The 15919-nt window shown below is 43.9% G+C and overlaps 2 protein-coding genes across 6 annotated transcripts; both read right to left on the reverse strand.

Annotated features, from left to right (window-relative positions):
* Positions 1 to 63: 63 nt before the first annotated feature.
* tulp4b (TUB like protein 4b) lies at positions 64 to 12494 on the reverse strand. Of its 4 annotated transcripts, none has more exons than XM_037486741.2 (16): positions 12284 to 12494; positions 11411 to 11681; positions 9680 to 9949; positions 8983 to 9111; positions 8674 to 8835; positions 8269 to 8449; positions 8066 to 8173; positions 7811 to 7977; positions 7432 to 7656; positions 7047 to 7281; positions 6407 to 6530; positions 6100 to 6244; positions 5839 to 5932; positions 5610 to 5753; positions 2139 to 5518; positions 64 to 1976 (listed from the first exon to the last, which is right to left on the reverse strand). In XM_037486741.2, exons 2-16 carry the CDS (start codon positions 11426 to 11428, stop codon positions 1860 to 1862), a joined length of 5499 nt encoding a protein of 1832 aa, XP_037342638.2. In that variant the 5' UTR covers positions 11429 to 11681; positions 12284 to 12494; the 3' UTR covers positions 64 to 1859. The 4 variants fall into 4 exon arrangements, with proteins under 4 accessions (XP_037342638.2, XP_037342637.2, XP_037342639.2 ...); XM_037486740.2 differs by lacking the exon at positions 12284 to 12494 and adding an exon at positions 11997 to 12194; XM_037486742.2 differs by lacking the exon at positions 12284 to 12494 and adding an exon at positions 11802 to 11990.
* Positions 12495 to 12822: 328 nt separating this feature from the next.
* Positions 12823 to 15323, reverse strand: myct1b (myc target 1b). Of its 2 annotated transcripts, none has more exons than XM_037486782.2 (2): positions 14446 to 15323; positions 12823 to 13910 (listed from the first exon to the last, which is right to left on the reverse strand). In XM_037486782.2, the coding sequence occupies exon 2, from the start codon at positions 13903 to 13905 to the stop codon at positions 13414 to 13416; it is 492 nt and encodes a 163-aa protein (XP_037342679.1). In that variant the 5' UTR covers positions 13906 to 13910; positions 14446 to 15323; the 3' UTR covers positions 12823 to 13413. The 2 variants fall into 2 exon arrangements, with proteins under 2 accessions (XP_037342679.1, XP_037342678.1); XM_037486781.2 differs by having other exon boundaries at positions 14553 to 15322.
* Between the last annotated feature and the right edge of the window lie 596 nt (positions 15324 to 15919).

The following is a 15919-nucleotide window of genomic DNA, read 5'->3' on the forward strand; positions in this document are numbered from 1 at the left end:
TTATCAACAATTTAGCCCCACAGAGTGAAAGAGCCAAGCTGTAAATGACACAAAACAAACAACTTGGAATCATGTACTTTTTTATTACATTTTGGCCCACCAATAGGTTCATGTAAACCTATAGTCACATCATATTTGTTTCCTTCACAGAATAAGAGAAAAATAATTCAGGCAACCAACTATTCGTTAGGCAGTATTGCTGACACACTGTCGCTGAAATCTCTAAAGCTGCAAAAAGGAAAAGATCTTGAATTAAAACCCTCTGTAGCTTCTCTCAAAATACATTCTTCATATACTTTACTTTCAAATTAGAATTGTCAAAACAACATTGTTTTAGTGAAGAACACAATATCCTTTCCACTTTTGATTCTTTATACATTAGCACCAAATCTACATGAATGTCACTCATACTGACAGTTAATTGTAACAACTTGTGAATGAGTTGTATTCACTTTGTAAGTTTATTGTTCTCATTTTTTTCTTAATTAAACATCTAAAAACCCTTGTTACCATGTAAAAGCAAAGGTGAAGTACAAAATTACTAAAAGTAGCAACTTAAGCCTAATTGTCCAAGCATATAATTATGTTAAGTAATTTACTAAATACACAGTGCAAGCAGCATTGTATTTTTCTGTTGCCCAAGTACAACACCATTTCTAAGTAGCGTTATTGCACACAAGCTCTATATATCTAAAAGCAGCACTGGTTTCCAAAAAGGCAAACTACTGATGTACGTAGCAGCGTCATAAACACCAACAGAAAACAACACAGAGCCAACCACGGTTCAGATTATCTGAGCGGATCTCAGCGCTTATGCACTTTTTTATTAGTGTGGATGACGTATTTTTACGCCTGTCTCCCCCACTGTCTTATTTCAAGCCAAAAGCTTATAGACTAGATTTGGCACATATAAGGTTACTGTAGACCACTCGGAAATGTACAAAGGGGTCATTGAAATGAAAAGGAATGTGTAAATTGACTCAATAAAAAATGATACATTATCAGCTCACAACAGCCTTTGACAGAAAAAATGATTTGCAGCATTGTGGCCAAAATTAAAGGATTTACAATGTTAATTGCACACCTTCTATAGGTATCATAAATAGAAAATAGACAAATTATGATAAAATGTAGTCAACACTTTACACGCAATTACGGAAATACGGAACATATTCATCCGTTTGATGTTCAGGAATTTGAAAATAATGAAATAATTTAAAAAAAAAGAATCAGATCAGTGTTTAACAAATAGGAATTGAATGAAGAATGATGATATAAATACAGGTATTGGGGGAAAAACGTTTGATATTTATAATAAAAACATATAACTTTATGGATGGTTTAGGACTTGGTAAGTTCCAGAAATTGTATGGCTAGGTCATGTATTTGCAACTTCGACAGCCTATACTATACTATAGATGAAGGTATTTTAAATTTTATATTTAATCACAAACATTAATCAAATATACATATAATTAGCCATCATTTTAAGAGGGAAGGGTCTTTGGCACCACATACAGTCCTAAACCTCCACACTGCTGTTAAAATCTATTTCAACATGTACCTTATAAACCTTTTGATTATCCAGGAAAGGTTCATATTTTTACTTCACTTTATAACATCTAAATAAATAGAATTAGTTTGTGTACATTCATTACATGAAGTAAAACTGATGGAATAACTGGTGTAGTCTCCATCACCCTACACTGATGTTGCATTCAACACAAGAACCATCTTGTGTGTTAAAAGGAATCACCACAACATCGGCACTCTCCCAGCTGTCCCCACACATCGGGGTGTTCAGCAATTGTGGCTTGTTTTCAATTGATCAATAGCAACAGGAAAAACCCCAAACCCTTTCATTTAAGTCTTTGAGTCACGTTGGCTAAAGCAACAGCGAATGCTTGCACTGCTGAGAAAGGATACTGGAAATCCAAGATGTAGCCATTCCCATCAATTCGCCCAAACTGCATTACCTGAGGATGACAGACATTTGAGTAAGCACGAGTTAATCAACACACAACCGTTTTGGAACTTTCAAATAAATAAAAGCTTAAAAAGTGTTCTGGGAATCAAGTGAAAGAGCAAATCACTAATGATTTAAAATAGGAATCATTTTTCATTTATTACGTAATTACCTGTCTACCGTCCAGCTCAATCTGAAAATTCTTTGCCGATTCCTGTGTGACTCGTCCTCCAAAATCGAGCTGGTAGACCTGGGTGGCTTCGTTCCACAACGGTTGTTTATTGGCCATAACGTAGACGAACCCTTGGCTTCCCAAACTACGGTCCTCTCTTTCGTTGGCCTTGCGGCACTTTATCTCCTCCAGCTCACTCGCCATGCGCAGGCTGCGCTTGTTCTTCCAGCTCTTCTTGCTGCTCTGGTTCTGGTTCATGAGCTCATCGCCGCTGATGAACAGCTCCGGCTCACTCTCTGAGCTGTCCTGGAACTCAGCGGTGGTCCGGCTCATCTTCTTGGTTTTGTTGAGCTGCTCTCTCTGGCCCTTGGGCTTCTTCTTCTCTCTGCTGCCGAGCCTCGGGCTGGATATGAGAGAGTTGAAGTCGGAGAGCGCGCGCCCCTCCTTTCTAGATTTGCCCTCAGAGACGGTGGTCATGTTGGCTTCCTCGGCTCTGCTGTCCAGTCTTTTGCGGCTCTTCTTGTTGAAGCGCTCGGCCTCCTGTGGCACGGGGCTGTCATTCAGAGAGGACGATTCCAGAAAGTTGTTGGCGGACTCTGCTAGATCCTCTGTGGAACTTTTGGACGGTGGTAGCTCCGTAGGTGGAGGAGGGGGAGGGAGAGGCGGTGGGGGCGGAGGACCGGAAGGAGGAGGTGGCGACAGGATGGGCTTCTCTAAAATCTGATGAGTTTTGGTCGGGAGGGGAGGTGCTGGAGGGTCTTGCATGGGAGGCGGGCAGGGGTAAGGGTTCCAGGGGTGGAGGCTGACTGGGTGCAGCTGAAGTCCTGCACACGAGCTGGCCCCTGGATACATCGGAGGGAGGGGGCAGCAGGCCAAGTTAGCGAGGCTTGGAGGATAGCCTGGTGGCAAGACCAAGTTGGGCTCCTGCTGGGAAAAAGGGACTGAGCCAACCACGTCACCCGGTAGAGGGTTCTGTAAGGTCTGAAGTGGAGGAGCACCGTGACCCACACCCGGAGGGAAAGGCGAGAGGGATATCTGGTAACCGGACGGGAAAGTAAGCGTGCTCGTGGTCTGACTGGTTGGAGGTTTAGTCGTGAGGACAAACGGAAGCCGAGTCACGTCCAAGTGCTGAGCTTGACTGATGATGAGCGGAGGCGGTTTATGAGGTCCTGGTGGGGGACCCAACATTGTTTGCTCTGGAGTGAGCCAGAACTCCTCTGTGGTGGAGGAGTCCCACTGGTAAGGCGGAGGGCGTTTGACTGTCAAACTGACGTCGCCGAGAGTCAGCTGACGTACGGATTTCTCAAGGTGACAATGCTGATTCAAAGTCTCATCTTCGGTGAAGGCGGAGTTGACGTACACCGTTCTGTCCCTGCTGTTGTCCACAGCACTCAGCAGGCTGTAAGACGATTGAGAGTTCATGGGTGAGGTGCTTTTGGAGTGCACGATAATGGTGCTGTGATGGGCTCCTTTCCCCGGTGGAAAGTCCTGCCTCACCACCGTGCCGCCTGCGATGCCACTGCTTGTAGTCCCCCCCCCACTAACGCTGACGCTGGTGCTGCTGCTGTTGCTGCTGCACTGTGTGCATGTGTACAACGCTGTGGGCACCCTCGATTGGTAGGTAAGTGCTAGGGCACTGTTCATTTTAGCCTTGGTGGGGAGGGTCCTCGAGCTTTCCATCATCTGTGGAACTTTGAGTCCCACGTCCCTTCGGTCGCGGCGGAGAGTGGCATGAATCAGACTGTTGTCGATTCTCTGCGGAGGAGGAAGTGTCGCAGTGACTTGATTGGCCGAATCGGGGTAAGGAGGTGGGTCTCCACTAGGTATTGAGTATCGGGGGACAGAGAGACGACTCAATGTCGCCGAGCTGTAGGGAAGCTGAATTTTTTTATTCTCAGAGGACGTGACTTTGAGCGTGGCCGAGCCTCCGATGCCGTGCGCAGCATACGCGTTTTGGTTGCGAACGAGGCGCCTGCGGGGCCGACAAACCTCCTCAACGTTGCCACTGCTGTCAAAGGTTGTGATCCTTTCGTACCCCAGAGGTGTCGGGTACTGTAACGTGACGGGGTGAAGCAAAAACTCGTCCTTCTTCAGGCAAAGGTCCGACGACAGGACGCTCGGGCTGTCACAGTTTGTTACGAGGGTTTGGGGTGGGGTGACGGCAGTGGCCGTCGCCACAGACACCGCGGTGCCCGGGTAAGGGGGAGGAGGATTCGCCTTCCTCATCTGAATCTCCATCGTTCCATCCATCTCAGTGAAGGGAGGCAAAGTCCGCGGCAGACTGGGCTTAAGAGTGTGTGCGTGCTCCCCTCTGCTGAAACCGGGCTCAGTGGTTGGAGGGGGAGGCAGGAGATGAATCTGGTGTAACGAAATGGTAGGATAGCCGGACGGAGGAGGGGGCAGCGTCATCTGCATCTTCAGTTGCTGCTGCATCTGTTGGTGCTGCCTCTGCATCTGTTGATGTTGCTGCTGGATCTGCTGGTGCTGCTGCTGGAGCTGCTGCTGCTGCTGCCTCATCTCCTGGATCTGTTGGCGGATCTGCTGCTGCTGCTGCTGCATTTGCTGCTGCTGCTGCTGCATCTGCTCGTGCTGCATCTGCATCTGTTGTTGCTGCTGCTGGATCTGCTGTTGGTGATGCAACTGTTGGTGCGTCGGATTTTGTTGGAGTTGTTGGTGTTGCTGAACCTGGTGTTGTTGATGTTGTTGCTGCTGCTGTTGGTGCAGCGTCTGCAATTGCTGTAGCTGTTGCTGTTGCTGCTGTAGCTGTTGGTGTTGCTGCTGTAGCTGCTGCTGCTGCAGCTGTTGCTGCTGTAATTGCTGCTGTTGCTGCTGTAATTGCTGCTGTTGCTGCTGTGATTGCGACTGATGATGGAGTTGCTGTTGTTGCTGCTGCTGCTGCTGTTGATGATGATGTATTTTCTGCGGCTGCGTCTGCATCTGCTGTGACTGTTTGGAAGGCAGTTGGCGAGGCTGCTGTGAATGGGACCGCTGCGGGTGAGGCTGCGGTGGGAGATGGTGAGGTGGAGGTGGGGGAGGAAGTGTACCAGGAAGGAGAGGACCCATCTCCAGCCCATTGAAGATCACTTGACCAGGGTTTGAGTATCTACTTTGCACTGGATACGGGGATGGAACTGCATCCGGCCCATGATCGGTCACAGGGACAGAAGCTGCGGCTGCGGCTGCGGCTGCGGCTGCAGCTGCTGCAGTGGCTGTGGGGTTGGTCAGGACATCAAGCTGGATGTTCTGATTGGCCAGAAGAGACTGAACCAGGCCGATACTCTGAGTTGGAGACATTGCCTGAGCCGGGCTGTGGATGGGAGCAATGGGGATGTTGACGGTACAGGGTGGATTGTCTCCCGCCACTCCAGATGGTCCCATCACTTTATGGAAACACAAAGGAGAATTGTGTAAGGGGCTTTAAGCAAAAGAAGAAAAAAAAAAGCTTATACTGCGCTCAATATTCAGTCAAACCTGGTAAGTCATCCTCATCCTCACTGAACACGTTGGGGTTGAACACAGGCAGGCTCATGAAGTCATGAGAAATCTTTCGCACTTCTGGAAGGTAGATTGTCATCTGCCGTGGTTGTAGATGAAGCAAACTTGTCTTATAGATGACTGAAACATAATAAAAGTCATGGTGACTGTTAAACTCATCACAATGGTCAATGTGATTTGTATGTGTGGCTTTTGTGACATTTACCTGCACCAAGATTGGCAGGGAGAAAAGAAGCGAGTCCGACGATTTTGAATTTAGTCCCCCAAATGTTGGATGTGACTTGAGCAAGGTAGTTGTGCTTAGAAGCAGAAAAAATGAAAAAGATATTTCTTTTTAATTTCAGGTTAGATATTTCTGTTCATATATTTCTGTTTACCAGAAAGCCTTTTGAATTGTTAAGAAAATAGATGGTACTAGATATAGGCAGGTACAACCATATCATAAACGAATGATGCAGCTTCATACCTCTGTGATCCCATCCATAGAAAAGTCTCGACGTGTCAGACTGGGAGACCGAACTGGAGGCTTTCTCATTGGTAACCGTGGTGATCGTTGGCCTTCCTGATTGATGCGTGAAAGTTTGGGGGATTTTCTTGATTCCAAGTTCATCCTTTGAAACAAAGGGAAACAAAGCTTTCTATCATATTTCCCTTTAAATAGGGTTCAGTTAATGTTAAAGTGGATGAATCGAAACTCGCAAGATGAAACAGCATGGCTATTGCAGTCTGATTCAGGCCTGTATTCTGTGCAACAACAAAAAAGGTTTGGTGACCTGTTTCCTCGAGATAACTTTGGGGACTTCTTCCCGACCCACTCATCGTTCAACTCAATGTCACTGGAGTCAGAGCAGTTACAGCTGTCAGCGTATGAGATCATGGGATTCACACACACCTCCTCTGGAAGAAATAAAACCCACACAAAACAGCACAGTTGAGTTTGAAACAAAGTCCTCAAATATATGGATAGTAATCTGCCCCAGATTAATAAAGTAAATAAGCACGCCCAGGTTTGGTAGGACCACCGGCTGAACGTGACCCTGGTGCTCACTGGTCTTGGTACAGGCTATTCCTGTACTAAGCCTCAGACCATGTTACATCAGAGAAGAACAGTCATCACCAGAGTCTGTACTTACTCTTACACAAGGTGAATCTGCATTTTAAAATGGAGCACATTCAAAGAGATGAACCACGCTCAGATTTCATATCAAGATAACGTGGTACATGATTTGACCTTGACCTTGTGGAGAAGATCATATTACTCTTACGTGTAGATAGTTTAGCTCTATGAACTGGTGTCCAGAGATGAAAGGCTCTGAGATAATGGCTATTTTAAGATTTCTGTGGTTTCTTTTAAAGTGGAACTAATATAAATATATATTTTGAGAGAAAATACTTTATAAGGTCTATGCCCACCTGCTTTGCTGTCCATTTTTGGATCCATAATGATAAACTCAGGCCGTAATTTACTGATGCGCCTTCCTTTTAGAATAGGCACCAGTCCTCCTAAATATTCTAGGTACAACGTGTAGCAGGGTCCGCCTGTCTCAGGGCTGTCCTCGGCCCTCTTCATGGTGCAGTGGAGCCTCTCATTCCCTGCTGTGGGATAGCTGACAAAGTCGCGGATGTTGTTGGGGTCAGGGATTGGGGGCTAGAACAGAGAGAGGAAAGAGCTGTACGTTTTCTGGACCTTTAAATAAAAACATGTCTTCATCAGCAGTTTGGCATTATCAGCTACGGTCCATGAGAAGCTAATTATAATTGTTACTACACAGCAATTACTATTCAGTGATCAGTGCACCTTGATGGTGGGTATAAATGCAGTGGTGACATAAGAGCAGAGCAGCGAGGGCATGTTCAGTTTCCCCACATCTTTCTCCTCTCTCAGGGCGCTGGCGATGCCCTGCTGGCATAAAAGTTGTAGGCTGGCCACCCTGTGCTCCACACGCACCACGTACAGGGCCGGGCCACATGCGAGGAAAAGACGAGAGTCTCTGTGACCCCAACAGATGGTGGTGATGGGTCTCTGGAACAGACAATGTTATTAATTCCAGATAATCACTACTTTTCATTTTGTTTCAAAAAAAAATTGGCATCTTACTGTAGCAATTTTAACTGTCGCAATATCCAATTGACTTGCGTAAACATGCCATAGATCCTTCCTTCTACAGAGGACCAACCTGCGCTGGTGTTTCCAAAGTGTAGATGTGCTCTCCTTGGACATTATAGAACTTAACGAGGGCGTTCCTCGTGACGGACGAGCAGGCAGAGTCGACAGGAAGCCCGTGTCTCTCCATGCCGGCCACAGCCAGCAGGTCGCCCTGGGAGCACCATTGGGCCTCAACATCTATACAGTCAAGGAGTACAATAAACCTTATGGGGAACATGATCAACACAATCGATGCGCATGCTTGGGACACAAGGATCTTTCATACCTTTCAGCCCTGAGCGGATTACGGCAGGAGAGAGGTCGTCATAGCTGTTCATTAAACTGATGTCTCCTGATAAGAAGGTGACTGTCAACAAAGGCTTGACTCTCCGCACTTGCAAGAACAGAGAAAAGTTTATTAGCTTTTAACAGCCAGCAGGTGGTAGCAGGCTGTCATTTCAGCAGGGAGGGAGGGAGGGGGGGGGTTACCTAAAGGCAGAATATTGTCATCAGAGTCTGTGTCGCTCTCTGTGCTGTCCTCAACCAGGAAGTCCGGGCAGTTCCAGGACATGCTCACGATCCCGTCGGACTCGTGCAGCAAGACGTGAGCGAGCATTCGTCCATGACAGTCCATCACTATAACCTGACCGTCTGCTGTACCAAACAAGACCTGCGGGGCGTTGTATAGTCAACTTGAATAGATGGACATGATGAAAATGTGCTGGAGCATCAGATTCTAGGCTGAGGAAGCACATTATACAAGTTGTTTCATTTTGTGTATGAGTCATTCAAAGGAAATAATCTCACCCCACGTGTCGCTTTCTTTTTTTTTACAACAAACAAATGAAATAATAGCAAAATTCTCTCCTACAACTTTAACCAGGGAATGTGTACCTGCTGATCATCAGGCGTCCAGATGCCACAGGTGATCTGACTCTCCAGGTTAATCTCTGAGGACCAGTGTCTTTGTCCGCTGACCGAGCCGACCAGCACAAAGCCATCCCGGTACGCGATGAGGGCTTGAGTGCCATCATGTGACCAGGTGAAGTCACTCACCTGGACGGAAGACAGTTTCCCCTTCAAGCTATTTGTGTATACATACAGTACACTGTCATCCAAATACCAAAAGGATGATTTTTTTGTGTAATCAACACCATTGTCATTGATGAATTTGTTAGTATATGTAGTAATAAATGTGTTTACCTGGGCTCCTCTGTCGTTCACCAACTCTACAGACCACCTCCCTTCATACTGGATCCATACAAAAATACCTCCTTCCATATCACAGGTGGCCAGCTTCTGAAAGGGTTCATTCCAACGCACCAAGACAACCTGCAAAGAAACACAAAGACCATTATTATTCTTTCTGCACATTCATGATGAATATCACTGTTGGTACATTGCTAAGAAAGTCACTCAAAGGAAATTTACCCACGGCATTCCTTTAAGAACTTCCCTCAAGGAGTTTCTGAGTTATTACTTTCACCACAATGGGACATAAATGCCGCTGGCTACTGCTGTAGCTGGCACAGAGGTATTTTAATATTTATTAGACAAAGCATGCCAAGATAAATTCTCTTTACATATCTTATTTTGCTTATCCGATATATATGGCATATCTCTGAAGTCAAAAAACTATTTGTCATTTTATATCTCAATATATTATATTTATATATATATATTGTCTTCTTATGGTCATGTGTGCTATTTAATTATAGAACATTATGTTTTATTTGAGGTTATTCACATGCAAACGTTGTTACATATTCACAATATTTTCTTATTGTGGAAGACAGGAAAAATTGTTATAAATACAAAGACTGAGAATTTTGTTGGGGATAAAAACAGCTTTTTCGAAAGTATTAAAAACATATTGATATTGCTAGAGTCGAGACCAGACCTCGCTGTTGTGTCCACGCAGATTGAAATTGATTCTCTGCGGCGTGCTCCTGTCCCTCCTGCAGTGACTCGATGTAAACGTCACCCCAACAACTCCTCTTCCGTTCCCCGTGGCGAGCCAGCCCTCTTCGTAGTACCGCCTCCGGCACACCGGCTTGTCCTTTTCACTCTTGGGTACCCGGCCCTTCCACGAGAGGCAGAGGATGTTGGAGTCGCTGCAGAGGATGGGGCCGTGTTCCACGGCGGCCAACATTCCTACTGAGTGAGCAGGCTGGTGGGTAAAGCAGAGGAAGAGGCCATATGCAACTGTTTTGTTTTTGTAGAAAACCAGATCAAATGTCCGTTTGTGTCGGACCAAATTGCCTTAAATTGACTGGCTTATGTTGATGTTCAGGTGCCTGCTTTTCATTCCTTCGTCAGCGTCTCAGTTTGTGTATCTGCTGATTGCATTCGTTCCCTGTCAAATCATTAAAGTTGTACCTGTCCCGGCCTGGAAATATATATACGCAAATATATACCGTCGCCTCAACAATAACTTCCTCAACTGTCTCTACTTGGGTCCTTCCCTTACATCCTCCCTCACCCTCGAGTGACGAGTTGGGTTGCTAATGCTCCATTACCAATCACAAGAATGGGGAAGAAGCACATTAAGACCAACCATTTAACAGATGAGATTGTTGAAGTTAATTCTTGTCCTTGGAAAGAGTTGGTGACCAGAATAGTCTCAGGTGTATCCAGAACCTCTGCTGGTGGAGACACATTTTAAAAGGCTACTAAATGGACCTTTTGGTAAGATTGTTTTTCCAGCTCAATTATTCCATTTTGAGTCATAGTTGGGAAAATTTTTGAATACACCAGAAAGGTCCAAAACAGCCACTAACTGGACCTTTTTTTAGGAGGTTTTTCTGGTACCACGGTGGATTTAATATAAAAATGAAGCTGCCTAAAAAATGAAAAGTTGCCTCCATCATTATTCATAAGCATCTAATGTGACAGAATCCTGGCGCTGCAGCTTTGAGACATCACTTGAGTGAACAGAGCTTGCTACAGTGAATCACTAAATGTGCCCTTATACCAGTAAAATCACCATGGCTGCTGCTCGAAGTGTTGTAGCTGTTGTTCTATTATTCACCGTGGAGCAGCTCCAGGACTTGTCTCGAGATGACATCATCATTAAATTCTTTCTTTCCCTTTGTACAGTATTTTATGGCGGTTTGATTTTTTTAACGCAAAATGCATTTTAACGTCTGTTACAAAACTGTACTCTCTGTTCATTTAATTATTGCTACAACTGAATGCATAATTTCCAACCAAGCCAGAACAAAAAGTCCTAAAGGACGTGTCTTTATTTTGAAGCAGAACAAGCTAAATTATCCATTTAAAAAAATCTTTGCCATTTTTTCTAATTATCTTATTCTAAAGTCTCACAGTATTCCCTTTCATCTTTCTCGTTTCACATCTTCATTGAACCAGCATTATGTGAGTAAAATATCAAAACCCATGACTCAAGTTTTTGGCTGAACAACTCTGTAAAATATATAAATCATGTTTTGTGCACTTTGGGATCACCATTATAATTTCAAACGAAGTCTTGTGAATGAAAATAATATTTGGCTGCACCGAAAGAGTTGTTCCTGACATTTGTGAGTAGCATAATATGTAACAATGTATTAGAAATTGTCTGAGTAACCTGAGAAAATAATTTCTGATATGAAATAAAATGTCAACATACCTCATAGTTCCTGGACATGTTGAGTTAGAAATCCTCCATTGATAGTGTCCATATTTCCATTCAGATGATGCATTGAAGGGCGATGGCTGCTATGCTCTCACAATAAAATACATGAGCAAGTAAAATGCATCGTACATCCAGATGTTTTCCAGCTCTACACCTTTCTAACCCAAACAGCTCTGGACTTCAGAGTTTGACGTGAAACGATCTTCTTTGATGTCAGTAGCCCACCCCATGTCTCCCAGATGTGGCTCTGAACAGTCGTTTCCTCCTGTTAAAATGAGAAGACAATCATAAACACCATTATTCAACAACAGCTACGATCATGTAGGAGAGCGGCAGAGAGGTGCATCTTGCTTAGAATAGCCCGTCTGTCATTCAGTGCATCAACCTTGAAATCCACAGTTTTTTGCTCAGTCTCTATGCAACAGTCACTGCATTGGAGATCGGGGCACTCGCAGTCTCCATGGGTACTGTCCGCTTCTGCTATTTTACGTCAAACGCAGGAACAGCGAGGACGTGCACTCCCACATTCACATTTCTACATCTAAAAAGAATACATTAGTAAAATTCCAAATCAAACCACCGTTTCCACTTTGAAGAAAAGAAGGAAGATTCCCAGCCTTCAATGAATGTCGAAGTTAAAGCCCCGTCATGTGCTCCCCGAAGGTCCCCATCACTACATTAAACATGACATCAAATGCATCTCTCAATTCAAAGGCGTCTTGGAGCCCTTCTGGCCGCATGCAGCAGTCTGAATGAGCCACTGCTGATGAGCCCAATGAGCTGCAGGGGGCGGGGGGGGGGGGATCAATAACTGCATTCATCAAAGAGGTGATACGGACGGACATAATGCAGTCGTACGCGCCGTACCTCACACAACCGCCGTAACGACGGCGATCCAGCAGCAGCCGGGGTCGTGCTTCCAGCCGCTGTTCCGCTGACGCACTTCGGGGTTGTGGCTTTAAAGCGGGTTGCCATGAGGCAGTCAGCACGGAAAATAGACCCCGAACTTCAAATCCCGTTAAAACGAATGCGTCTACACGCACATTACGCCTGTCAGGAATCCCCGATGGTAAGAATGTACAGTTGAAACTATTGTTTGGTCCACACAAGCCACTATGATAAAAAAAACAACTAGATGAATTGGTGCGCGTCAAAGGAGGGTTAAAATAATTATGGCAACCTGGCTCGGCGCACCCAATCTGTGCAATGTAAGAACTGGCCTTCTTAGCACACCAACTGCATGTGATGAATGTTCTCATATCTGACAGAATGTTAAGTCTCATCAATGGATAACGTTTACCCTTCATTTACCAAAGCAGCCTATGATGACTCCAGACTCACTGATTATGAATAAATAAATGGATTTCTGTTGTTTTATTTATGTACAAAAAGCCCAAGCACTAGAATGAATATTAAATCTTTATTGTGATATTAGATAATATATAACCATTTCTCATCTTCATGTGAACAGATGAAAACTATCTTCTATATATGCATGGTCATGAGATGTTCTGCAAAAAACTACAGAATATTAGAACTGCAAAGACTAGTCGATTAATTGATCAATCACTTGAGTCAATCTTTGGAGCTCCTCTATTTGCCCCCTGTCTCCATTTTACACCATTATAAATTAAATACTTTTTTTGTTGTACTTTTGGACCAAACAAGACAGCTTAAGAATTTATTTTTGGTTCTGGATAACTCTGATGGCTATTTTCTTTTTATTCTGAGATGTTCTACAGAGAAAACAAATTGATTGAGCGAGAAACTAACATGCAGAATTCTCAATTATGAAAATTTTCATTAGTTGCATCCCTAATCTATCTATCAAAACTGTGACAAAACTTGAAATTTATTCAGTTAAGATTTTAGTTAAGCTTTAGACTGAGTTTTGTAAATGTTCTGATAAACAGCAGCGCCTAGTCATAAAGTCCTGTGTAACCACTGAACGATCTCCCCTTTTTTTCAGTTTCTCCCGTATTTATACGCAGAGAGATTCAAGTGCGCGTCTCTTCGAAAGCATGGATGACACTGTCGTATGCAGGAGGGGAGGTCTGCGAGGGCAAGAAGCCTTTCAGTCCGTTGCCGCCCAACCAGAAGGAATGTCTCTTGTTTGGTACAAGGGCCGCTGAATCGGAGGAGTTTGAAGCTGCAGTGTCCTCGGGCATGGTGATCAGCGTGTCCTCTCCCATCTCCAGGCCGGCCCTGCTCCTCTTGGGCACTGGGCGAAAGGTGGAGCTCTCCACGCCCGGCTTACTCCCCAGCGGGCCCACTGGCTCCAGAGAGGGCTGTCTGTAGACACTCAGAAAGGTGCTTCTGTAAAGGCCCAGCTGGTTGCTCACGGCTGTCTGTGAGGTGCCGGATCTCTTTTTGGAGCGCCTGGTGATCCTGGCGGTGGCCTGGCGCCGAGATGCCCAGGTCAACAGAACGTAGACCAGAGCACCGAGCAGCAGGCCCACGAGCACGGACAAGCAGAAGGCTAAAATCATATCGTCTAGAAAAGGCAAAGAAATTGTGTCAGAAAAAGCGGAAATATCGTGATGCATTTATTTGGCGCCGTGTGAGGCCGAGTGCATTGTGTTGCTCTTCAAATGGGGAATAACATTTTCCAGGATGGTCAGTTCAGTTTCAATTCAAGTTAGGAATAGAATGTTTTTAGCATTGACAAGGAGCAGTTACATAAAGTACATCTCGCTCTGTGCCAGATTGTTTCAGGGATTTTGTATTTTTTATTGATTTGCTATTGCTGGACGCTGCTACACTGGACTGTTAGATAACATCTTACATCATTCCTGCGTGTGGGCTCTCTGTCTAGAGCTAGTAGCATTGTGTTTAAGGACAAACTGAAAACACAATTTCACTTTTCATCATTTGATTTTTAAGTTCTCCGTGAAATAATATCCTAAATTGATTTACATGCACTTTTCCATAACCAAGCAATTTCAACTGCTTTAAATGAGACAGGAACAGGCAAAAGTTAATAACATACAGTAGCAAAAAAGGCTTTCAAATATGTGGTGTAAACTTACTGTTTGTACATACATACAACTATCATGTCTGCATCTTACAATCCACGTTTCTCACAGTTGCTGTGGGATACTTGATCTTTAAAAGAAACAAACACCTATACACTCACCAAGATTAAATGACTTTAGTATTTCCAAAAGTGGATGTGTTTCGTTATGTGCCATAATTCCACCATGAGCTGGTGTTGGATTCCACCTCGACTCCGATCGGACAGACTCTCTACACTAAGCTATTTCCAAGACAAGCTTTCTGTTTTTTTCCCCCCTCCACAGTGTTTGGTGTGGCGGAAACTTCGCTGTCATGCTTCCTTCCCATTCTGGCTTTAAAATTAGCAAGTGCATTGCTTATCTGTGTGGGACACAAGACTGGGAAACAGGGTAGTTTCCTTCTGCATCATTTCCTTGGGATCAATACACTCTGTGCAGACTCTGCTGTCGCTTTAACATTTTAATAGTAGTAGTTTCGTGTAGACTCTGACAATGGATGTTAATGGGTTGATTTGATTTGAATGGTTCGTTGTGGGCTTTTTCTGTCAGACTTTTCTTTTTGTCTTTCTCCAATTCAGCGGATGCAATAATGATTTTTTTTTAAGATGTCGTATGTAGGAGTGGAAGCGTTTCTGTTCCCCGCTTTGTCATGCTCTGACATGTCTTGGCATATTTTGAACCGTTTAATGGGACATTAACCTAATTTCAACTATAGCACAACAACAGGGAAAGCACTACTGCTGCACACTGTGATGATTTCAGTTAATCACCTCTTCCGGCAATCTGTTCCTACACATCGATTTTAAAAGGGTAAAGATATATCTTAACCAACATTTAAAAATATAAAAATACTGTTAATTCTATTAATTCTATTACAGAAAACTCTTTTACAATGGTTCCCAGTAAATGCAAAGTGATTATAAGACTGTACTAAACTCAAAAAAATGGAAATGTGTCATTTGTAAATTTATACATAGTAAGCTAAAGTAGTAACTTACCACAAAAAGACAGCTTTATTCAATTAAGTAATGCCATGCTTCTTGTGTTAATTAATATTTGAAAAGTTACATAAAACTACATCAAAACCTTTTAAATAAAACCTTACTTCTGACGTAAAAAGGTTTGTGTTTCCAAGTGTCTTGACATGTTCCTGGATAAGCTGAACCATGAAAATCTCACCATCCAGTAAAGTCTGCAGGATATCAAGCTCTCAGTCTCCATGGGGATTTCCTTCAATTGTTGCACTGTTCCCACTTCACTTCTGTCATCAGAGTCTTCAGGCTGACATTCTGCAGACATTCTGCAGACTTTCTGCAGACTTTTAGGTTCAACTATTCGTCTCCAATAAATTCACACTCTTTTGAGAGATTAATGTGGGACTTTATTAGAGATCAATAGGAACCTTTTTAGGGTTTAAATTTATACTAATTCCTCAAACATTTGTATTAAGGAAAAGGTCGTGGAGAATATTTTATGAGAGAAATCTTAC

Source organism: Pungitius pungitius, chromosome 14 (assembly GCF_949316345.1).
Source record: "Pungitius pungitius chromosome 14, fPunPun2.1, whole genome shotgun sequence".
Lineage (NCBI taxonomy): Eukaryota > Metazoa > Chordata > Actinopteri > Perciformes > Gasterosteidae > Pungitius > Pungitius pungitius.